We start from the raw sequence: 23,087 nt of genomic DNA on the forward strand, positions 1-23,087 counted from the left end.
AAGTTAAAAAAAGAGGCATGCAGAACTACTTAGTAAATAAAATTGTCTCTATTTACAGACAACATGATTGTCTATGTAGCCTCTATAAAAAAGCTGTAACAACCAATGAATATATCTGAACATGTGGAAATTGAAATACAAAAAAATACCCAATATCATAAAAATATGAAATACTTAGGAATATATATATATATATATTTAAAGATTTTATTTATTCATTCATGAGAGACACAGAGAGAGAGAGAGAGAGAGAGAGGCAGAGACACAGGCAGAGGGAGAAACAGGCTCCATGCAGGGAGCCCGATGTGGGACTCGATCCTGGGACTCCAGGATCACGCCCTGGGCCAAAGGCAGGCACTAAACCGTTGAGCCACCCAGGGATCCCCACTTAGAAATATATTTGACAAACGATGTGCAACACCTGTATACTGAAAACTAAAACTGCTGAGAGAAATTAAAGATTTAAATAAATGGAGAGATACACTGTGTTCATGTAAAGACTCAGTATTGTAAGATATAAATTCTCCTCAGTTTATCTATAGATTCTATGCCATCCTAATCAAACTCCCAGGACACTTTTTTTTTAAAAGATTTTATTTAGGGACGCCTGGATGGCTCAGCAGTAAAGCATCTGTCTTTAGCTCAGGGTGTGATCCTGGAGTCATGCGATTGAGTGTCGCATTGGGCTCCCTGCATGGAGCCTACTTCTCCCTCTGCCTATGTCTCTGCCTCTCTCTCTGTGTCTCTCATGAATAAATAAATCATTAAGAAAAATATTTTATTTATTTTTTTGAGAGAGAGAGAGTGCACATGTGGGAGGGAGGGGCAAAGGGAGAAGGAAAAGCAGATTTCTCCTGAGCAGGGAGTCTGATGCAGGGCTTGATCCAAGGACTCCAAGATCATGGCCTGAGCCGAAGGCAGAAGCTTAATTGACTGAGCCACCCAGATACTCCTCCAAGTAGACTCTTTATAGAAATTAACAAGATGATTCTAAAATTTATATGAAAATGCATAGCACCTAGTTTTTCCAAAACAATTTTGAAAAAGAGTAACAACTTTGGGGGTTTATACTACCTGATTTCAGAACTTATAAAGCTAGTGTGATCAAACGTGGGTATTGGCATAAAGATCGACATGTAGATCAATGGAGTAGAATCTAGAAATTGACTTATGGACAATTGATTTTGACAAAGGTGTCAGGTCAAAATGAATCATAGACTTAAATGTAAGGCTTAAAACCACATAAATTGTAGAAGAAAACTTAGAGGTAAATCATAGTGACCTTGGGTTTGGCAAAGATTTCTTCAACAGGACATAAAGCCCATTATGCATAAAAGAAAAAAAATGTCAATAAATTGGATAGCATCAAAATTAAAAAGTCTTGCTCTTCAAAAGACACTGTTGGGATCCCTAGGTGGCGCAGCGGTTTGGCGCCTGCCTTTGGCCCAGGGCGCGATCCTGGAGAGCGGGGATCGAATCCCACATCGGGCTCCCGGTGCATGGAGCCTGCTTCTCCCTCTGCCTATGTCTCTGCCTCTCTCTCTCTCTCTCTCTCTCTCTGTGACTATCATAAATAAATAAAAATTAAAAAAAAAGACACTGTTAAGGGAAAAGGCAGGCCACAGCCCAGGAGAAAATATTTTTAAAACATAAAAGTTCTTTGTAGGATATATCTAGAATATATAAAGAATTCTAACTGAAAAGTAAAAAAGACAGCTTAATTAAAAAATGAGGAAGACTTGAACAGGTATTTCATGGCTAAAAGCATCTGAAAAGATGCTCAACATCATTAGTCATATGGGAAATGAAAACTAAAACCACAATGAGGTACCACTACCCATTCACTAGAATATCTAAGATTTAAAAGACTTATCATACTCAGTATTCATAAGAATGTACAGCAACTATAACACTCATAAATTGCTAGTAGGATGGTACAACCAAACAATTTGGCAGTCGCTTAAAAGATAAAACTTACACCTACCATACGAGAGAGCCAGCAGGCGACTCCTAAGTTATCTACCCAAAAGAAATAAAAACATATATCCACACAAAGACTTGTAGACAGATGTTCAGTAAAATATCATAACAGCTAAAAACTGGAAACAACACAAAATGTCCATCAACAGGTAAATGGATAAATTAGAATATAGCCATACAATAGGATGCCATTCAGCAATATAAAGACGTACTGATACACACAATCACAGGGATGAATCTTGAAATAATTATGCTGAATTAGTCAGAAAAATAAAACATTTGTATGATTAAATTTTTTATACAAGTCTAGCAAATAAAAACTAATTTATAGTGACAGAGAGAAGATAACTGGCTGCCTGAAGATGGGGAAGTAGAGGGGTGGACTAGGGAGGGGAGAAAGGAAAGGGATAGAAGTGAGTTCTGGTCATGATGGACATTGACATTGTCTTGCTTGTGCTATATGGATCAATAGTTTCTGTCTTTTTTTTTTGCTGAGTTGCATTCCATTATATGATTTCATGGGTGCATCTGTGTCAAACTTATTAAACTATACACTTTAAATATGTACAGTTTATTGTAGGTCAATTGTTAAAAATTAACTGAACCTCACTTGATGCAGGGATGTGAAGGGTTCTCTACTCTGGTCTTTATCTTGTCCAAAGATATTCAAAGGTATCATTAGGAAATCAGGCTTTTTAGGTAGAACTTCAGATTTTGAAGTGTTTTATTCTAAACCAAAAGAAAGCTATTTTCCGGGGGAGTCGGGGGGTGGGGCAAGATGGTGGAGGCGTCCCCAAGTCACCTGTCCCCACCAACTTACCTAGATAACTTTCAAATCATCCTGAACACCTACGAATTCGACCTGAGATTTAAAGAGAGAACAGCTGGAATGCTACAGAGAGAAGAGTGTGCTTCTAACAAGGTAGGGAGGTGGAAAAAAAAAAAACCAAAACCAATCAAGTGGGGGAGGGGCCTTGCGAGGAGCCAGTCTAAGGTGGGCTGTGAAAGCCTCCCTGGACAGGAAAGCCCAGTCCTTGAGAAGCAGGAACTTTATTTTTATTTTTTTTTTATTTTTTATTTATTTATGATAGTCACACACAGAGAGAGAGAGAGAGAGAGGCAGAGACACAGGCAGAGGGAGAAGCAGGCTCCATGCGCCGGGAGCCCGACGTGGGATTCGATCCCGGGTCTCCAGGATCGCACCCTGGGCCAAAGGCAGGCGCCAAACCGCTGCGCCACCCAGGGATCCCAGAAGCAGGAACTTTAAAAATCCATACCAGATTCTTCCTGAACAGAAAGGTGCTTAGCAGGGAACTCGGGCAGAAGCACAGGAGGGGCAGTGGAGCCTCCAGTGTCCCCGAGTCACTAACAGAGGAAGTGCGCCCCGGAAGATAGAGCGCCACAGACTGTGGGTTGATCTCAGTAAAGGGCAGGAGCGCATGCCCGGCGGGGCTTCAGGAGAAGCTCAGGCAGTGGCTCTGGGGGAGGGGGCTGCACCCTGCTGCCTTGGGGAGCTGTGGCCCCCCGGAGCGCGATTCCAGCAGCACACGTCTCGGCTCCCAGGGTGCCCAGCAGACACAGCCCAGGATCCTGCACTCCCCCCGGAAGAGGTGGAGGCGGAGAGGGCACAGGACAGTGAGGACTCTCCTGCCACCAGGCGCCTACAAGTTGTGGAGCTCAGCAACCCCCCACCCCACCGTCCCCAGAGCATTCAGGACAGTGTGGACTGGGAGACTATGGTAGTTACTGCGGGAGCTGACCCCAGAGCTGGAGAGTTGGCCACCGCCAGTGTTGTTGTTCCTCCTGGTGTCACCCTGTGCCTGGGACAGAGCAGGGCCTCCAGGGAATAGGGGCCTCACAGGATAAACAGCTCCCACTGAGCCGTGCACCTGGTGGGGTTGAATCAGCACAGCAGGCCCCTTCCCCAGAAGACCAGCTGAAAGGACAGGGGAAGAGCAAGCTCTTGACTGAACAGCGCTGGAAAGCTCCAGGGGAAGTCCAGGGATTTATAGTATATAGAACCAGAGGATACCCCTCCCTTTTTTTTCTTCCTTTTTCCAATACAACTCGTTTTTAGCCACTCTGCACCAAGCAAAATGACTAGAAAGAAGAACTCACCACAAAAGAAACAATCAGAAACAGTACTCTCTCCCACAAAGGTACAGAATTTGGATTACAGTTTGATGTCAAAAAACCAATTCAGAAGCACAATTATAAAGCTACTGGTGGCTATGGAAAAAAGCATAAAGGAGTCAAGAGACTTCATGACTGCAGAATTTAGACCTAATCAGGGCAAAATTAAAAATCAATTAAATGAGATGCAATCCAAACTGGAGGTCCTAACAACGAGGATTAATGAAGTAGAAGAAAGAGTGAGTGACATAGAAGATAAGTTGATGGCAAGGAAGGAAGCTGAGGAAAAAAGAGAAAAGAAATTAAAAGACCACGAGGAAAGGTTAAAGGAAATAAATGACAGCCTCAGAAGGAAAAATCTGTTTAATTGGGGTTTGAGAGGGTGCCGAGAGGGACAGAGGACTAGAAAGTGTATTTGAACAATTCATAGCTGAGAACTTCCCTAATTTGGGGAGAGAAACAGGCATTTAGATCCAGGAAATAGGGAAGTTCCCCCCATCAAATCAATAAAAACTGTCCAACACCTCAACATTTAATAGTGAAACTTGCAAATTCCAAAGATAAAGAGAAAATCCTTAAGGCAGCAAGAGACAAGAGATCCCTAAATTTTCTTATTTTTTATTTTTTATTTATTCATGAGTGACAGAGAGAGGCAGAGACACCGGCCCAGGGAGAAGCAGGCCCCATGCAGGGAGCCTGATGTAGGACTCGATCCAAGGTCTGGAGGATCACGCCCTGGGCTGAAGGCGACGCTAAACCGCTCAGCCACCCAGGCTGCTCGAGATCCCTAACTTTTTTTTTTCTTTTTTTTTTTTTTGAGATCCCTAACTTATAAGGGAAGAAATATTAGATTAACAGCAGACCTCTCCACAGAGATCTGGCAGGCCAGAAAGGGCAGGCAGGATATATTCAGGGTCGTAAATAGGAAGAGTATACAGCCAAAAATACTTTATCCAGCAAGGCTCTCATTGAGAATGGAAGGACAGATAGAGCTTCCAAGATAGGCAGAAACTAAAAGAATATGTGACCACCAAACCAGCTCTGCCAGAAATATTAAGGGGGACTCTGGAAAAGAGGACGCCCAAAGAAATAATCCACAAAAACAGGGACTGAATAGGTATTATGATGACACTAAATTGATATCTTTAAATAGTAACTCTGAACATGAATGGCCTACGTGATCCCATCGAAAGACGCAGGGTTTCAGACTGGATAAAAAAGCAAGAACTATTTGCTGTCTACAAGAGACTCATTTTAGACCTAAGGACACCAACAGCCTAGAAATGAAAGGTTGGAGAACCATTTACCATTCAAATGGTCCTCCAAAGAAAACAGAGGTAGCAATCCTCATATCAGATAAATTAAAGTTGTTTTTTTTTAAAGATTTTATTTATTTATTCATGATAGTCACACAGAGAGAGACAGAGAGGCAGAGACACAGGCAGAGGGAGAAGCAGGCTCCATGCAGGGAGCCCGACGTGGGATTCGATCCCGGGTCTCCAGGATCGCGCCCTGGGCCAAAGGCAGGCGCCAAACCGCTGCGCCACCCAGGGATCCCTCCTCATATCAGATAAATTAAAGTTTATCCCAAAGACTGTAGTGAGAGATGAAGAGGGACAGTATATCATACTTAAAGGATCTATCCAACAAGAGGACCTAACAATCATGCCCCTAATGTGGGAGCTGCCAAGTATATCAATCAATTAATAACCAAAGTAAAGACATACTTGATAATAATACACTTATACTAGGAGACTTCAACACAGTGCATTCTGCAAATGACAGCACAACATCTCCAAAGAAACAAGAACTTTAAATGATACACTGGACCACATGGATTTCACAGATATTTATAGAACTTTACATCCAAACACACTGAATACACATTTTTCTCAAGTGCACAAGGAATTTTCTCCAGAATAGACCACATACTGGGTCACAAATCAGGTCTCAACGGATACCAAAAGATTGGGATTGACCCCTGCATATTTTCAGACTATAATGCTTTGAAACTTGAACTCAATCACAAGAAGAAATTTGGAAGGAACTCAAACATGTGGAGGTTAAAGTGCATCTTCCTAAAAGATGAAAGGGTCAACCAGGAAATTAGAGAAGAATTAAAAAGATTCATGGAAACTAATGAGAATGAAGATACAACCATTCAAAATCTTTGGGAAACAGCAAAAGCAGTCCTGAGGGGGAAATACATCACAATACAAGCATCCCTCAAAACACTGGAAAATACTCAAATACACAAGCCAATCTTGCACCTAAAGGAACTGGAGAAAGAACAGCAAATAAAGCCTACACCAAGCAGAAGAGAGTTAATAAAGATTCGAGCAGAACTGAATGAAATAGAGACCAGAAAAACTGTGGAACAGATCAACAAAACCAGGAGTTGGTTCTTTGAAAGAATTAATAAGTTAGATAAACCATTAGCCAGCCTTATTAAAAACAAAAGAGAAAAGATTCGAATTAATAAAATCACGAATGATAAAGGAGAGATCACCACCAATACCAAGGAAATACAAACAATTTTAAAAACATTATGAGCAGCTATACACCAATAAATTAGGCAATCTAGAAGAAATGGACGCATTTCTGGAAAACCACAAACTACCAACACTGGTACAGGAAGAAATAGAAAATCTGAACAGGCCAATAACCACGGAGGAAATTGAAGCAGACATCAAAAACCTCACAAGACACAAAAGTGCAGGGCCAGATGGCTTCCCAGGGGAATTCTATCAAATGTTTAAGGAAGAAACCATACCTATTCTACTAAAGCTGTTCCGAAAGATAGAAAGGGATGGAGTACTTCCAAACTTGCTCTATGAAGTCAGCATCACTTCACTTCCAAAACCAGACAAAGACCCCACCAAAAAGGAGAATTATAGACCAATATCCCTGATGAACACAGATGCAACAATTCTCAACAAGATACTAACCAATAGGATCCAACAGTACATTAAGAAGATTATTCACCATGACCAAGTGGGATTTATCCCCAGGATGCAAGGCTGGTTCAACATTCATAAAGCAATCAATGTGATAGATCATATCAACAAGAGAAAAAACAAGAACCATATGATCTTCTCAATAGATGGAGAGAAAGCATTTGACAAAATATATAGCATCCATTCCTGATCAAAACTCTTCAGAGTGTAGGGATAGAGGGAACATTCCTCAGCATCTTAAAAGCCATCTACAAAAAGCCCACAGCAAATATCATTCTCAATGAGGAAACACTGGGAGCCTTTCCACTAAGACCAGGAACAAGACAGGGATGTCCACTCTCACCACTGCTATTCAACATAGTACTAGAAGTCCTAGCCTCAGCAATCAGGCAACAAAAAGAAATAAAAGGCATTCAAATTGGCAAAGAAGAAGTCAAACTCTCCCTCTTTGCAGATGACATGATACTGTCCGTAGAAAACCCAAAAGATTCCCACCCCAAGATTGCTAGAATTCATACAGCAATTCGGCAGTGTGGCAGGATACAAAATCAATGCCCAGAAATCAGTGGCATTTCTAGACACTAACAATGAGACTGAGGAAAGTGAAATTAAGTCAATCCCATTGACAATTGCACCCAAAAGCATAAGATACCTAGGAATAAGCCTAACCAAAGAGGTAAAGGATCTATACTCTAAAAACTACAGAAGACTTCTGAAAGAAATTGAGGAAGACACAAAGAGATGGAAAAATATTCCATGCAAATGGATTGGAAGAATTAATATTGTGAAAATATCAATGCTACCCAGGGCAATTTACACGTTTGATGCAATCCCTATCAAAATACCATGAACTTTCTTCAGAGAGTTGGAACAAATTATCTTAAGATTTGTGTGGAATCAGAAAAGACCCTGAATAGCCAGGGGAATATTGAAAAAGAAAACCAGAGCATCACAATGCCAATTTCAAGTTGTACTACAAAGCTGTGATCATCAAGACAGTGTGGTATTAGCACAAAAACAGACACATAGATCAGTGGAACAGAGTAGAGAACCCAGAAATGGGCCCTCAACTCTATGGTCAACTAATATTCAACAAAGCAGGAAAGACTATCCATTGGAAAAAGGACAGTCTCTTCAATAAATGGTGCTGGGATAATTGGACATCTACGTGCAGAAGAATGAAACTAGACCATTCTCTTTCACCATACACAAAGATAAACTCAAAATGGAGGAAAGATCTCAATGTGAGACAAGAATCCATCAAAATCCTAGAGGACAACATAGGCAACACACTTTTTGAACTTGACCACAGCAACTTCTTGCAAGATACATCTATTAAGGAAAGGGAAACAAAAGCAAAAATGAATTATTGGGATTTAATCAAGATAAAAAGCTTCTGCACTGCAAAAGGAAAAGTCAACAAAACTAAAAGACAACCTACAGAATGGGAAAAGATATTTGCAAATGACACGTCAGATAAAGGGCTAGTATTCAAGATCTATAAAAAACTTATGAAACTTAACAGCAAAGAAACAAACAATCCAATCATGAAATGGGCAAAAGACATGAACAGAAATCTCACAGAAGAAGACATAGACATAGCCAACAAGCACATGAGAAAATGCTCTGCATCACTTGCCATCAGGGAAATACAAATCAAAAGCACAATGAGATACCACCTCACACCAGTGAGAATGGGGAAATTAATAAGACAGGAAACAACAAATGTTGGAGAGAATGTGGAGAAAGGGGAACCCTCTTGCACTGTTGGTGGGAATGTAAACTGGTACAGCCACTCTGAAAAAACTGTGTGGAGGTTCCTCAAAGAGTTAAAAATAGAACTGCCCTACGACCCAGCAATTGCACTGCTGGGGATTTACCCCAAAGATATAGATGCAGTGAAACAGCATGACACCTGCACCCCAATGTTTATAACAGCAACATCCACAATAGACAAAATATGGAAGTTGCCTCGGTGTCCATTGAAAGATGAATGGATAGAAGATGTGGTCTATATATACAATGGAATATTACTCAGCCATTAGAAAGAACAAATACCCACCATTTGCTTCAACGTGGATAGATCGGGAGGGTATTATGTTGATTGAAATAAGTCAATTGGAGAAGGACAAACATTATATGGTCCCATTCATTTGAGGAATTTAAAAAATAGTGAAAGGGAATAAAGGGGAAAAGAGAGATAATGAGTGGGAAATATCAGTGAGGGTGACAGAACATGAGAGACACCTGACTCTGGGAAAGGAATAAGGGGTAGTGGAAAAGGAGGTGGGTGGGGGGACGGGGTGACTGGGTGATGGGCATTGAGGGCGACACTTGATGAGATGAGCACTGGGTGTTATGCTATATGTTGGCAAATCGAACTCCAATAAAAAAATATAAAAAAAAGAAAGCTATTTTCCATTTTTTCCTATCCGTAATGTAGATAAGAGAAATGGGAGTGCAAGCTATCCATACCTTCACTCGAGCTGCCGTGCCTTCCATTCCACGGCTCTGAGTCTCCTTCCGCTTATCTGCAACCTCCTGTTGCTTTTGCAGAGCATCTTTGAGACGCTTGTTGGCAGCTGCTGCCTAAATAAAAATGGCTCACAGTAATGTGGAATTTAAGGGTGAAAAAAAATTTTAATGTCCATTTTTCTTTCTTAGTAAAAAAAATGAAAAAATTACATGGGTTTGAGTTCCTATAGGAATCAACTTTTAAGTCTCCATGTACATAATACTGGTGAACTACTACTGCTTTAGAGCCTAAGAGAGGTACACATTTCAAAGAACTACTGCAGACTGAAAGAATCTGGAAATGCACTTATCAATATTACTCTGTATTTTTTTGGAAAGAAGCAAGCTTAGTTGGAAAAAGACATCCTTATTTGAATTTTCATTTCTTCTCAGATTTTTATCTGCTCACAGTTCATGACATATAAACAGGGATTAAGTCTTAGGAATTGCTGGTCAAGATTGGTATCCCTGGTTTTTCAGGACATTGGTTTATTTAAGGCATACTGCTTTGTCAGTACCTAGTCTGAAGGTGATAATACACTTGACCTACCAGGTTGGATTTTCTTACCTCCTCAGTTTTACGTCTGAGCACATTAGACTGTTTCTGGAAGTTTCTTTCAAGTTTGAGCAGTTCATATTGCCTTTTACGGTCCTGAGAGAAAAAAGTCAGACTTTTAATTGCTATTCAGCTAGCGAACATAAAATCTTATAACAATAACTAAAGAGTCCTTCAATGTAAGTCATTGTGGAAAACAGTAATTTTTTATGGTCCCTCAAAAATTAAAATAGAACTACCGTATGATCTAGCAATCTCACTACTGGGTATATATTCAAAGGAAATGAAATATGAAATCAGTATGTTGAAGAGATATTGCATTTTCTTATTCATCGCAGCATTATTCATAACGACCAATACATGGAAAGAACCTAAGACAGATGCATGGATAAAGAAAATGTGGTGTATGTATACAATGGGATATTATTAGCCACAAACAAGAAGGGAATCCTGCCACTTGCAACAACATGGATGAACCATAAAGGTCATTATGGTAACTGAAATAAACCAAACTAAGAAAAACAAATACTGTGTGATCTCACTTATATGTGGAATCTAAGAGTCAAACTCATAGAACCACAGAGTAATGGTGGTTACCAGGAACTGGGGGTGGCGAAAACTGGGGAAAGTTGGTCAAATGGTATAAACTTTCAGTTATAAAATGACTAAGTTCTGAAGATCTATACATAATAGTGACTACACTAACATTAGTTAATACTGTACTATATACTTGAAATCTGCTAAGGAATAGATCTTAAGTGTTCTGAATTCACTGAAAAAAAAAAAGCAGGTAACTATGTGAGGTGATGGATATATTGCCAACTGGAAACGTGCCATCTCCAAACTTCTTCTATTTCATGATTGTTATGACTATTCTGGATCACTTCCATTTCCATATAAATTTTAGGGTCAGCATATGAATTTCAGTAAATAAGCCAGTTGGAATTTTGAATGAGATTGTACTGAATCTGTAGATCAATCTGAGGAGTATTCCGTCTTAAGAATACTAAGTCTTGGGCAGCCCCAGTGGCGCAAGCGGTTTAGCGCCGCCTGCAGCCGGGAGCGTGATCCTGGAGACCTGGGATTGGGTCCCACGTCGGGCTCCCTGCATGGAGCCTCTCTCTCTCTTTGTGTGTCTCTATGAATAAACAAATAAAATCTTAAAAAAAATACTAAGTCTTTCTATTCATGAACATGGACTATCTTTCCATTTATTTAATTCAATGATATTTTATAGTATTTAGTTTATAAATTTTACACTTATTAAGCTTATTCCTAAGTATTTTATTCTTATTGATGCTATTATAAATGGAATTGCTTTCTTTACTTTCAAATTGGTTTTTAGTGTATAGAAATACAACTGACTTTTGTACATTGAACTTATATCCTGCAACCTAGCTGAACTCACGTATTAGTATCCCCAGTTTTTTAGTAGATTCTCTAGCATTTTATACATACACGATCACATTACCTGTCAGCGGTGAGAGTTTTGCTTCTTCCTTTCCAATCTGGATGCCTTTCACATGTTTTTCTTGCCTAAGTGCCCTGGCTGGAACCTCCAGGACAATGTGGAATAAAAGTGACAAGAACGGATATTCTTGTCTTGTTCCTGATCTTAGGGGGAAAGTTTTTTCTTTCCTTATTATGATGTTAGCTGTGGGTTTTCATAAATGCCCTTTATCAGGTTGAGGGAATTCCTTTCTACTCCTAGTTTCCTGAGTGTTTTTATTATGAAAGGGTGATGGATTTTGTCAAATGTGTTTTCTGTCTGTTGAGATAATCATGTGCTTCTTGTCCTTTATTCAATTGATATGGTGTAATAGATTAAGTGATTTTCAGATGTTAAGGAAAGCTTACATTTTTTCAGATGAGCCCTACTTGCTCATGGTGTTTCATTCTTTTTATATGTTGCTGGATTCAATTTGTTAGTATTATGTTGAAGATTTTCACATCCATGTTCATAAGAGATATTGGTCTGTAGTTTTCTTGGAATGTCTTCAGTTTTGGTATCAAGGAAATACTGGCCTCATAGAATGAGCTGGGAAATGTTTCCCCCAGTTCTGTTTTTTGGAATAGTTTCTGAAAATTTGGTATTCTTTCTTCTTTAAATGTCTGATGGAACTCACCAGTGAAGCCATCTGGGCCAGGGCTTTTCTTTCTGGTTATTTATGTATTTAGCCATTTATTTATTTAACAGAGTGCACACCTGAGTGCAGGGGTGGGGGCAAAAGGAGAAGGAAAGGGAGAGAGAAACCTCAAGCAGACTCCCTGCTGAACGTGGAACCTGACTCAGGGCTTGATCCCAGGACCCTGAGATCATTATCCGAGACAAAATTGATGGGATCCCTGGGTGGCGCAGCGGTTTGGCGCCTGCCTTTGGCCCAGGGCACGATCCTGGAGACCCGGGATCGAATCCCACATCGGGCTCCCTGTGCATGGAGCCTGCTTCTCCCTCTGCCTATGTCTCTGCCTCTCTCTATTTCTCTCTCTGTGACTATCATAAAATAAATAAAAATTAAAAAAAAAAATTGAGTCGGACCCTTAACTGATTAAGCCAGCCAGGTGCCCTCTTCTGGGAACCTTTAAACCAGCAAATTAATCTCTTGTTATGGGTCTGTACAGATTTTCTATTCTTTTTTTAAGATTTTATTTATTTATTCATGAGAGAAGCTGAGAGAGAGAGAGAAGCAGGTTCCATGCAGGGAGGCCGACGCAGGACCTGATCCCAGGACTTCAGGACCATGCCCTGGGCTGGAGGCAGGCGCTAAACTGCTGAGCCACCCAGGGATCCCCAAGATTTTCTATTCTTGAGTCAGCTTCAGTAGTTTTTATCTTTCCAAAAACTTTCCCATTTCATTTAAGCTATCTATAATTTGTTGGCATGCAGTTGTTCATAAGTATTCCCTTTTAATGCTTTCATTCTGAAAACTAGTAGTGATGCCCCTCTTTATTCCTAATTTTAGTAATTTGAATCTTCTCTTTTTCTTGTTAAGCCTACCTAAAGATTTGTCAGCATTTGTTGATCATTTCCAAGGTCCAATTTTTGGTTTCACTGATTTCCTCTATTATTTTTTCTATTCTTTATTTCATTAATTTCCACTCTAACCTTCAACATTTTTGCCCATCTGTTAGCTTTCGGTTTAGTTTGCTCTTTTTTCCCAGTGTCTTAAAGTGGAAGTCTAGATTATTGATTTGAGATCTTTGCTCATTTTTAAATAGGAATTAACAGCTATAAATTTTTCTCTAAACACTGCTTTAGCTGCATCCCATAAATTTTGGCATGTCTTTATTTTTATTTATCAGAAAATTTCCATGTGATTTCTTATTTAACTCGTTATTTAATTAGGACTGTGTTGTTTAATTTCCTCTTATTAGTGACTTTCCAAATTCCTATTAATTGATTTCTTATTGCATTCCACTGTGGTTGGAAAACATACTTTATATTATTTCATTCCTTTTAAACTTATTTTTTCCCTTTTAAATGCACTGAGCAATGTTTATGGCCTAACGTACAGTCTATCCTGGAGAATGTTCTATGTGCACTTGAGAAGACTGTATACCCTGCTATAGTCTATAGATGTCTGTTAGGTCTAGTTAGTTTATTGTATTGTTAATTCTTTGACATCCTTGATGATACTTTGCCTAGTTGTTCTATCCATTATTGAAAGTGAGGTATTTACATGTCCAAATATTATTTTATTATTTAAAGATTTTATTTATTTATTTATTTATTCATGAGAGACACAGAGAGAGAGGCAGAGGGAGAAGCAGGCTCCACGGAGGGAGCCCGACGTGGGACTCGATCCCAGGTCTCCAGGATCAGGCCCTGGGCTGAAGGCAGGCGCCAAACCGCTGAGCCACCCGGGCTGCCCATGTCCAAATATTATTATTGATTTATTTCTCCCTTCATTTCTGTCCATGTTTGCTTCATGTGTTTTGAGGCTTTGGTGTTAGGTGCATATATTTTTCATAATTGTTATATCTTCCTGATGGGTTGACTCTTGTATCATTATAAACTGTTCCTTTCTATTTCTAGTAATATTTTGTGTTTTAAAGTGTATTTTGTTTGTATAGCCACATCAGCCTTTTTTTGGTGTTTGAATGGTAGATCTTTTTCCAACTTTTTACTTTCAACTTATTTGTATCTTTGAATTCATTATATGTCTTCTGTAGACACCATGTCTTTGTTATGGATCCTGTTTTTTTAAATCTAGTCTGACACTCTTTGCCTTTTGAGTAGATGGTTTAATCTACTCACATTATGTTATTATTGCATGTTTGGATTCATATTTTCATGTATACTTTTTAAATGTCATATCTTTTTTGTTCCTCCATTCTTCCTTTACTTCTTTCTTTTATATTAAGTGAATGAAGTATTTTTCAGGGCAGCATATTGATTCCTTTAATGATCATTTCACTCTATTTTTGAGTTATTTTCTTAATGATTGCTCTAGTACTTATAATAAACATCTTAAAAGAATCTACTTCAGGGATCCCTGGGTGGCTTGGCAGTTTAGCGCCTGCCTTCGGCCCAGGGTGTGATCCTGGAGTCCCTGGATTGAGTCCCACATCAGGCTCCCTGCGTGGAGCTTGCTTCTCCCTCTGCCTATGTCTGTGCCTCTCTCTTTGTGTGTCTCTCATGAATAAAAAAAAAGAATCTACTTCAGATTTATATTAACTTAATTCCAGTGAGACATAGAAATGTTATTTCTATACAGTTATTCTCTTCCCTTTCTGTGCTATTATTATATAAATTATATCTGTATGTAACCATGAAATTCACTATTATTATTACTTTATATAAGTTATCCTTTAAATAAGCTGAGATGAAAGAAGAACAAATATATATTTATAGAATTTGTTCTTATTTAGCATTTCTGGTTCTCATTTCTTCCTATAGATTCCGGTTACCATTTGATGCCATTTCTTTACTCAAATACAACTTTGCTCCCAGCTACCTCCTTTGTCAAATATGTTAGATTTCTATATGTTATAGACTCATCAATACAATTATATAAATATTATTTTATATAATTGCTTTTTAATTTTTTTTTTTAAAGATTTTATTTATTTATTCATGATAGTCACAGAGAGAGAGAGAGAGGCAGAGACACAGGCAGAGGGAGAAGCAGGCTCCATGCACCGGGAGCCCGATGTGGGATTCGATCCCGGGTCTCCAGGATCGCGCCCTGGGCCAAAGGCAGGCGCCAAACCGCTGCGCCACCCAGGGATCCCTAATTGCTTTTTAAATCAGTTAAGAGGGGGCACCTGGGTGGCTCAGTGGCTGAGCATCTGCCTTTGGCTCAGGATGTGATCCCAGGGTCCTGGGATTGAGTCCCACACTGGGCTCCCTGCAGGGAGCCTGCGTCTCCCTCTGCCTATGTCTCTGCCTCTCTCTGTCTTTCATGAATAAATAAAATCTTAAAAAAAATAAGTCAGTTAAGAGAAGGGAGAAGAAATACACAATTATAATACTGTCTTTTAGAATTACCTACATAATATCTTTACTGGTACTCTGTGTTTTCTCTGTGTGTGTGCGTGCGTGTGTGTGTGTAGATTCAAATTACTATCTGGTATCACTTGCTTTCAGACTAAAGTTCTTTTAGTATTTCTTATAAGGTAGGTCTGCTAAAAACAAAATCACTTAGCTTTTGTTTATCTGGGAATGTCTTTATTTTGTCTTCAATCTTGAAAGAAAATTTCGTTGTCTGTAAAATTCTTGGTTGATATTATTTTACTTCAGCACTTTTAATATGTTTTCCCATTGTCTTCTGCCCTCCATTGTTTTTGATGGCATTCAGCTGTTATTTTTTGGGGGGTTGCTTGTATGTGATGAGTCATTTTATCTTGCTTTCAAGTTTTTTTTGTCTTTTGTCTTTCATCATTTTGACATAATGTGTCTTGGTGTGGTTCCCTTTCCATTTATTTTGGAGTTCACTGAGCTTCTTAGATGTGTAGATATTTTGTAGCAAATTTAGAAATTTTTCAGCCATTATGTTTTTGAATATTTTTACTATTGTTTTACTTATTGTTCTCATGGAGCTACCAGTCTCTTAATTGCTCACTACCAAAATTTCCATTATTTTTGATAGCTCCTTTAGGTTTTAACTTCCCCAAACTCTGTCCCCAAATAAAGAGAGCACCTTAGGGAGGGCTGCATTCCTATGACTGTTCCAATGCCAATGCTCCCCATCACCCCTGGGGAACCTCTGTATTACTGCTCAAGACTGGGGAGTGGGGATAGTATGCACTTCTCTGAGTTACTTCTCTGTTCTGTGAGTAGGGTGCTGGGCAGGGTCAGTATACTCTATTTTTCTTGACTTGCCTCTCCTGACATGGAATCTATATCCTATGATTGGGTTGGGGTAATCAGGCCCCAGTATTCCTGGTCTTCTGTAGCAGGAGCAGTTTCCATCCTACACATGGGGGCTAGGTAGAAGAAAGGATCCCCAGACCATCTTGGTTGCTCTTGCCTGAAATAGAACTTCAGCAACATGAAGCTGTGGGGGATGAAACAGAAGAAACCATAGCCACAGACTGGAAGTTGAGGAATGAGGGGAGTGAGCTGATTGTGGCTCAAGTGCCACAGGCTCTTGCTTCTTACTGAGATCTAGATTTCTTGAATACAGTTTCTTTGCTATATGCCCTCAGGACATATAGAGACTTTCAAGGGCTGTTTTTATAAATTTCACTACTTACATTTCTTTTGTGGAAAAGAGTGTTCACAAAGCTCCTCATGCAACTATTTGAAAAGTGCTTCTCCTTATTTCTTGACCCAATGTATCACATTCTGGCCAATTCTAAAAATTTCCCTGTATCAATGTCCTTTCTAAGAATACTGTTACTACTGTAATTCAAGCCCTTACTATCTTCCTGGATGATGTAACATGTTCTTAACTTCTGTTCTGGGGAGATCCTTGGGTAGCTCAGAGGTTTAGCATCTGCCTTCGGCCCAGGGTGTGATCCTGGAGTCCAGGATTGAGTCCCACATCAGGCTCCCTGCATGGAGCCTGCTTCTCCCTCTGCCTGTGTCTCTGTCTCTGTCTCTCTTTCTCTGTGTGTGTGTGTGTGTGTGTGTGTGTCTCATTAATAAATAAATAAAATCTTTAAAAAATATTCTGTTCTGGCCTCTAGTTTCTCAGTACTTCAGTTTGTTAAACACATTACTCTCAGATGTATCTTTCTAAAGCAGTACTTGGCTGATACCACTTTGTTTCTCAAAAACCTTAAAAATCTTTACATTGCTAACAAAATAAAGTTCACATTTCTGAAATCTTTAACAATCTAGCTTCATTGTGTTTCTGATGGAATCTCCTACCATCCTTCGTCTCACTAGGACCATTCATCTTTCCTTGAATAGCTTACAAAGTTGTCACCTGTGTCTTTGCTCTTGCTGTTCCATCTATCTAGAATGCCTTGCACTTATCTCTATCAAAATCCTCCCTATCATTCAAGGCCTGTTCAGCTGTCATCTTTTCACTCTAATTGGAAATATGCTTTCTTTTCTTAATTACATTGGTATTTTAGGCCATTCATAAAGCACAGATCTCTTTATTCCTTGAATTAAAGAAAACCGTGCTTATGTCTCACCTTCCCCTCTAGATAAGACATTCTTCAAGGGTAAAGCTCATATACTACTCATCTTTCTCTTTTCCATGGTATCTAGTGCATAGTACCTTAAATATAGTGGACGTTTAAGAAATCCTTGTTAAAATTCATGAATGTGTCACATTTTTGGAGATAACCAGCTTTTTGAAGAAAAGTTTCAATGTTAGTCAGCCCAGAGAAGGGTTTATTAGGTAGGCCTTTGGAAGGTTATAGTTACTTACCCTTTCTTTTAACTGGATAACTTCTTTGTCTTTTTGTTGTTTCCACTGTCTAAACTTCTCAGCATCCTCTTTCATCTGACGCATTAACTGTACCCGCTGGCTTTTCATCACCTGTAAAAACAAAACCCAGTACAAATATTAGTCATCTACAGTTATTCTAGGCTGATATGCAGATGGATAGACTAACTATTAAGAGAGAAAACCCAGAGCTAAACTGAGAAGGCTGCCAACAGATTTTCTGATTAGGCTTGCAATACCCCTTGCTATGCTTGCACAAGGTTTCCAAGTATAGACTGCACAAACGAACATGCTGAAGAAACTTTAAAAAATGTACCAACAGCTAAATCCAGCCCTAAATTCTTTGTATGTAAATGAAATTTCAAGGAAATATCTACTAAGCCTCAAGGACAAATCCACCTAGCAACCATTGTATTCTAAAGGTTTCGGTATAAGTGGCTTGTGACTCCACTTTCTAGATGTCAGAAGTCGAACATTCAATAACTGAAAATAATTTCCAGGTGTCATCACTTTGTAACTACTTTACAGAATTATTCAGCATTATCACGGAAGGTGGTCAGGATATCACGACAAAATATTAAGGTATCTTTCTCCTTTGGTTTCAGAGACTTTAACATTAAACTCTGAATGTTAAAGCCAGGTTTTGTTATTCAGATTCTAGATGACTACCAAGACAATGTCCCATAAAAGGGACATTTGTGGAGAGTCACACATTTGAAATGATGGTCCTGCCTGCTACTTTCTCATCTGACAACACCTCTGTAGTATAATTCTAAATGGAACACCTATGTTTGTAAGTTTTAATGAAATAAACCCAAGGATGAGAGCTTATTACCCGTATTTCCTGGTTCAATTTGGAAACGGTATGCTCTGTGGACTCTTTCAGCTTCAGAAGTTTGGACTGTTCATTCAGCTTCTTCTTCAGATCAGCCATTTGACCCTCTAGCTCCTGGAGACGTTTACGGCGGCGCTCACTCAACCTAAAAACAGATGCTACAGGAATGAAGACTAGCAGCAGCAAAACTTGACTTCAAAAGACATAGTGTTAGACTCCCAGGTTCACAGGGAGATATATATATATATCTAATATATATATTATATATATATCATAGGTGATCAGTCACATAGCCATCTTTAAATAAAGAATAACCACCCAAACAACCAAAATTGTCTCAATAATGGGAGCTAAATATAAAGAGTAAACAACAAATTTTTTGAGTTTCTAACAATGCATTCAACTCAAATGACATCACTCCCCACCACTATGTTAAAAGGATGGTTCTTTGAAGATATTTCACTTTAGTTTAGCTGTAAAGAAATAATTCTGAGGACTATTACACTAGTCTGAGACAGAAAGCGAACATTCAGCATAACATTTAAGAACATGAACTTTAGACTCAACAGAGGTATAATAGAATCACTGAGTAAAAAGAAGGTAGAGTAGTCAATAAGGAAGAGGTCTGAGGAAGAGTAGGATATTCTGGTTATCTGTCTTGGTTTTATTCTTTTTTAAAAAGTGGGCTCCATGCCCAGTGTAGAGCCCAAAGTGGGGCCTGAACTCATGTCCCCAAGATCAGGACCTGAGCTGAGATCAACAGTCGGACACAGAACCGACTGAGTCACCCAGTCTTGGTTTTACTCTTAACTGACTAAGGGATGGCTAGATTGGTTTTTCATTTACTAGCCTGGACATTAACTCTATTCACAAGCTAATCTGCCATCAGTACAGGGACAAAGAAACTGTAGCTGTCTGGTAGATCTTATAATCTTTCAAAATCCAGCTCAAAATCTAACTGCTTATAAAGCCTTTCTCGATCATGCCAGCCTAAACTATTATCTCCTGACTCTGAATTCTTAAAGCTATTACTTCCTAGGAAATTTATCTAGCTACTAATCATATGCTGTTATGGCATTCTTTTTTTTTAAATTTTTATTTATTTATGATAGTCACAGAGAGAGAGAGGCAGAGACACAGGCAGAGGGAGAAGCAGGCTCCATGCACCGGGAGCCCGACGTGGGATTCGATCCCAGGTCTCCAGGATAGCGCCCTGGGCCAAAGGCAGGCGCCAAACTGCTGCACCACCCAGGGATCCCTGTTATGGCATTCTTTTACTCATCATGAGGTCTTGTTTAAAATCTCAATTTCTTTTCTTTTGTTTAGATCTCCTCTCCACAACTAGGTATAAATCCTGTGGGGACAGGAAATGGTTCTCTTACTTATTTCCTCTATAACTCCTCACACATAGTAGGGACTTGAAATAATAGTTATTGGATGTTTTCTCACTTGGCTTGGTTGACATCCTTCTTCGTTGTCTGAAGTTCAAAAACCAATTCTTCTTTTTCCTTTTGCAGATTGATGACTTCCAATTCTAGATTTTTTATGTTATCCTAGAAATGTTATAGGTCAGAGAGAAAGCATTAAAAAGCACAAGAAGAAAATCACTTAAAGTCAATCACTTCAACATTCCACATCTTAAAGGAACTATGTATTCAATTTTACCACTTCAATCACAAACTAAAAACATCTGTACTCGATTTAAGGAGATTAAAAGTTCTGTAGTGGGAAAAGTATAAATTTGGAATCCAAAAGCCTGGGTTTGAACCTTGAGTCTAGCACTTAATATCTAAATATCTTAAGGGAAGTCATTTCATCTCTGTTTAGCCTTAGTTTCTATGCAGAAAAGAGTTCATATAGCAGGCCTGAGATTGCTGTTTTTAAAAAGAGCTGCTTGTAAGACTGGCCTTTGGCTCAGGTGTGTGAACTTGGGTTTTGGTAGGGTTCCCATCCTTTTGATAAGATTATGTCATTATGTCTCATTATGTCAAGAAACATGCTCTTAACCATAGAGAACAAACTGATGGTTACCAGAGGGGAGGTGGTGGGAGGATGCATGAAATGGGTGATGGATTAAAAAAAAAAAAAAAAAGAAATGGGTGATGGTGATCCTGATGAGCACCAGGTGATGTATGGAATTGTACTCTACATCTGAAACTAATTACAACACTGTATGTTAACTAACTGGAATTAAAATAAGACCTTAAGGGGATCCCTGGGTGGCGCAGCGGTTTGGCGCCTGCCTTTGGCCCAGGGCGCGATCCTGGAGACCCGGGATCAAATCCCACATCGGGCTCCCGGTGCATGGAGCCTGCTTCTCCCTCTGCCTGTGTCTCTGCCTCCCTCTCTCTCTCTCTCTGTGACTATCACAAATAAATAAAAATTAAAAAAAAAAAAAAATAAGACCTTAAAAAAATCCTTGGACTCCTACTAGACTCCAGGGAACTTCCCTGATAGATAACATTTCACACATGTTGTCACAACCTATTGCTAGAGGAATTAAATACATATTATGTTACTCCACTGGAAAAAGAAGCTTGCATCTGGTTTCCTTCAGACTTTGCCCCAGGTGCCTTTTCCCTTTGCTAATTTTGTTTTGTATCCTTCCACTGTAGTAACTCATAGCTGTATGACTATATGCTGAGTCCTTTGAGTTATCCTGGCAAATTGTCAAATGCTGGGGGTGGTCTTTGGGACCCCTGAGAGTTTCCCTATCTATGTAAACTATTAACAGTACCACTTACCTCACAGGCTTGTTGGGAAGATCAAATAAGATAAACGAGATTTTGTAAATAGTAAAGGGCTGCACAAACATTCTTCTATCCAGAACTTTCAATATATATTCAATACCAACTGTAGCACTGCATGCATTTAGGAAATGAATTCCAGAAACTGAATTTTATTTTATTTTATTTTTAAAATTTTATTTATTTATTCATGAGAGACACAGAGAGAGAGAGAGAGAGAGAGAGAGAGAGAGAGGCAGAGGGAGAAGCAGGCTCCATGCAAGGAGCCCGATGTGGGACTCGATCCTGGATCTCCAGGATCACACCCCAGGCTGCAGGCGGCGCTAAACTGCTGCGCCACCGGGGCTGCCCCAGAAACTGAATTTTAGTAGTTTCCAAGATTAGGAAAACCCAATAGATTCCTTCCTGTTCTCATAACCAAAAAATTAAAGGAAACTGCCTGAATGAGCGGTTGGTAGCCAAGATTATGTGCAGGCCTTAGACCAGTATTGAAATGACACAAAGAGGGAGGTCAGATGGGGCTGTATCAAGAGCTTTCTAAGCAGGCAAGAGCTCTTTTCCACAAAATCTATTGAGTCATTCTAGTATCCAATGAAAATCAGTCTCATTGCTTTATAGTTACCCTGCATATTTAAACCAGCAATAACGTGTACATGATTATATTAGGGAAGTAACACATGAAAACACTGAGGTAAAAAAGCCAGATAATACTTATAAAGGGCAAATTCTCTCTACTGCCCTACTCTTCCAAAATCCCAGTCCCCTATCCAGTAACCACTGTTATCAGCCTGGTCCAGATCTATCAGACACTTTCTAGACATTTACACATTATATATCTGGACATTTACATATTCTAGCCTTTATATATATATATATAAAAATACCTTAAAAATATACATAACTAGTAAATACATAAATATATTGTGGCAAATATCTAGGCAAATTTACATAAATAGATACAAAAATAATATATATACACATGTGCATATTTGTGTGTATACTTACTGAAATGTGTTAAAGATAAGTAGAATCACACTATATGTATATATTATTCTATAACTTGCTTTTTTCAGTCTTAGTGATTTATTTATATCATTGCATATAGATCTAACTCATTTAACTCATGTTTTTGCCAACATGAAATATTCTTGTGCATGCCTTCTGTGCACATGTGCAAAGTTTTTCTAGGGTAAGAACAAGTGGAATTACAGAGTCATGGGGGTACACACTTTTAATTTTAATATATACTGCTGCTATATTTTCCTCTAAAGTGGCTATTCCAATTTACAATCTTGCTAGGAAATTACTTGTGTCCCTGCACCCTTATCAACATTTGATATTACCACACTTCAAAATATTTAGTGATTGGATGGGTGAATAATAGTATCTTTTCAATATATAGGCCACATTTAGTCAAAACTGTCTCACTGAGTTGAGTCCTGGGTTACTATAACTTGTGGCAATCTTCATTAATCAGAACCTATACCTCCTCAAATTTTTCTACAGCAATTCTTCAGC

General features: G+C 39.0%; 1 protein-coding gene across 4 annotated transcripts in view; it reads right to left on the bottom strand.

The window, feature by feature from the left end:
• KIF4A (kinesin family member 4A) overlaps positions 1-23,087 on the bottom strand; it is a 118,270-nt gene that overhangs the window by 27,148 nt on the left and 68,035 nt on the right. For all 4 annotated transcript variants that reach the window (XM_077888409.1, XM_077888411.1, XM_077888412.1 and 1 more), the window contains 5 exons: positions 20,272-20,375; positions 18,823-18,967; positions 17,970-18,080; positions 10,153-10,236; positions 9,546-9,659 (listed from right to left, as the gene is read on the bottom strand). In XM_077888409.1, the coding sequence (XP_077744535.1) occupies positions 9,546-9,659; positions 10,153-10,236; positions 17,970-18,080; positions 18,823-18,967; positions 20,272-20,375 (558 nt within the window). The remainder of the gene's footprint in view (positions 1-9,545; positions 9,660-10,152; positions 10,237-17,969; positions 18,081-18,822; positions 18,968-20,271; positions 20,376-23,087) is intronic.

The sequence above is a fragment of the Canis aureus genome, chromosome X, assembly GCF_053574225.1.
Source record: "Canis aureus isolate CA01 chromosome X, VMU_Caureus_v.1.0, whole genome shotgun sequence".
Lineage (NCBI taxonomy): Eukaryota > Metazoa > Chordata > Mammalia > Carnivora > Canidae > Canis > Canis aureus.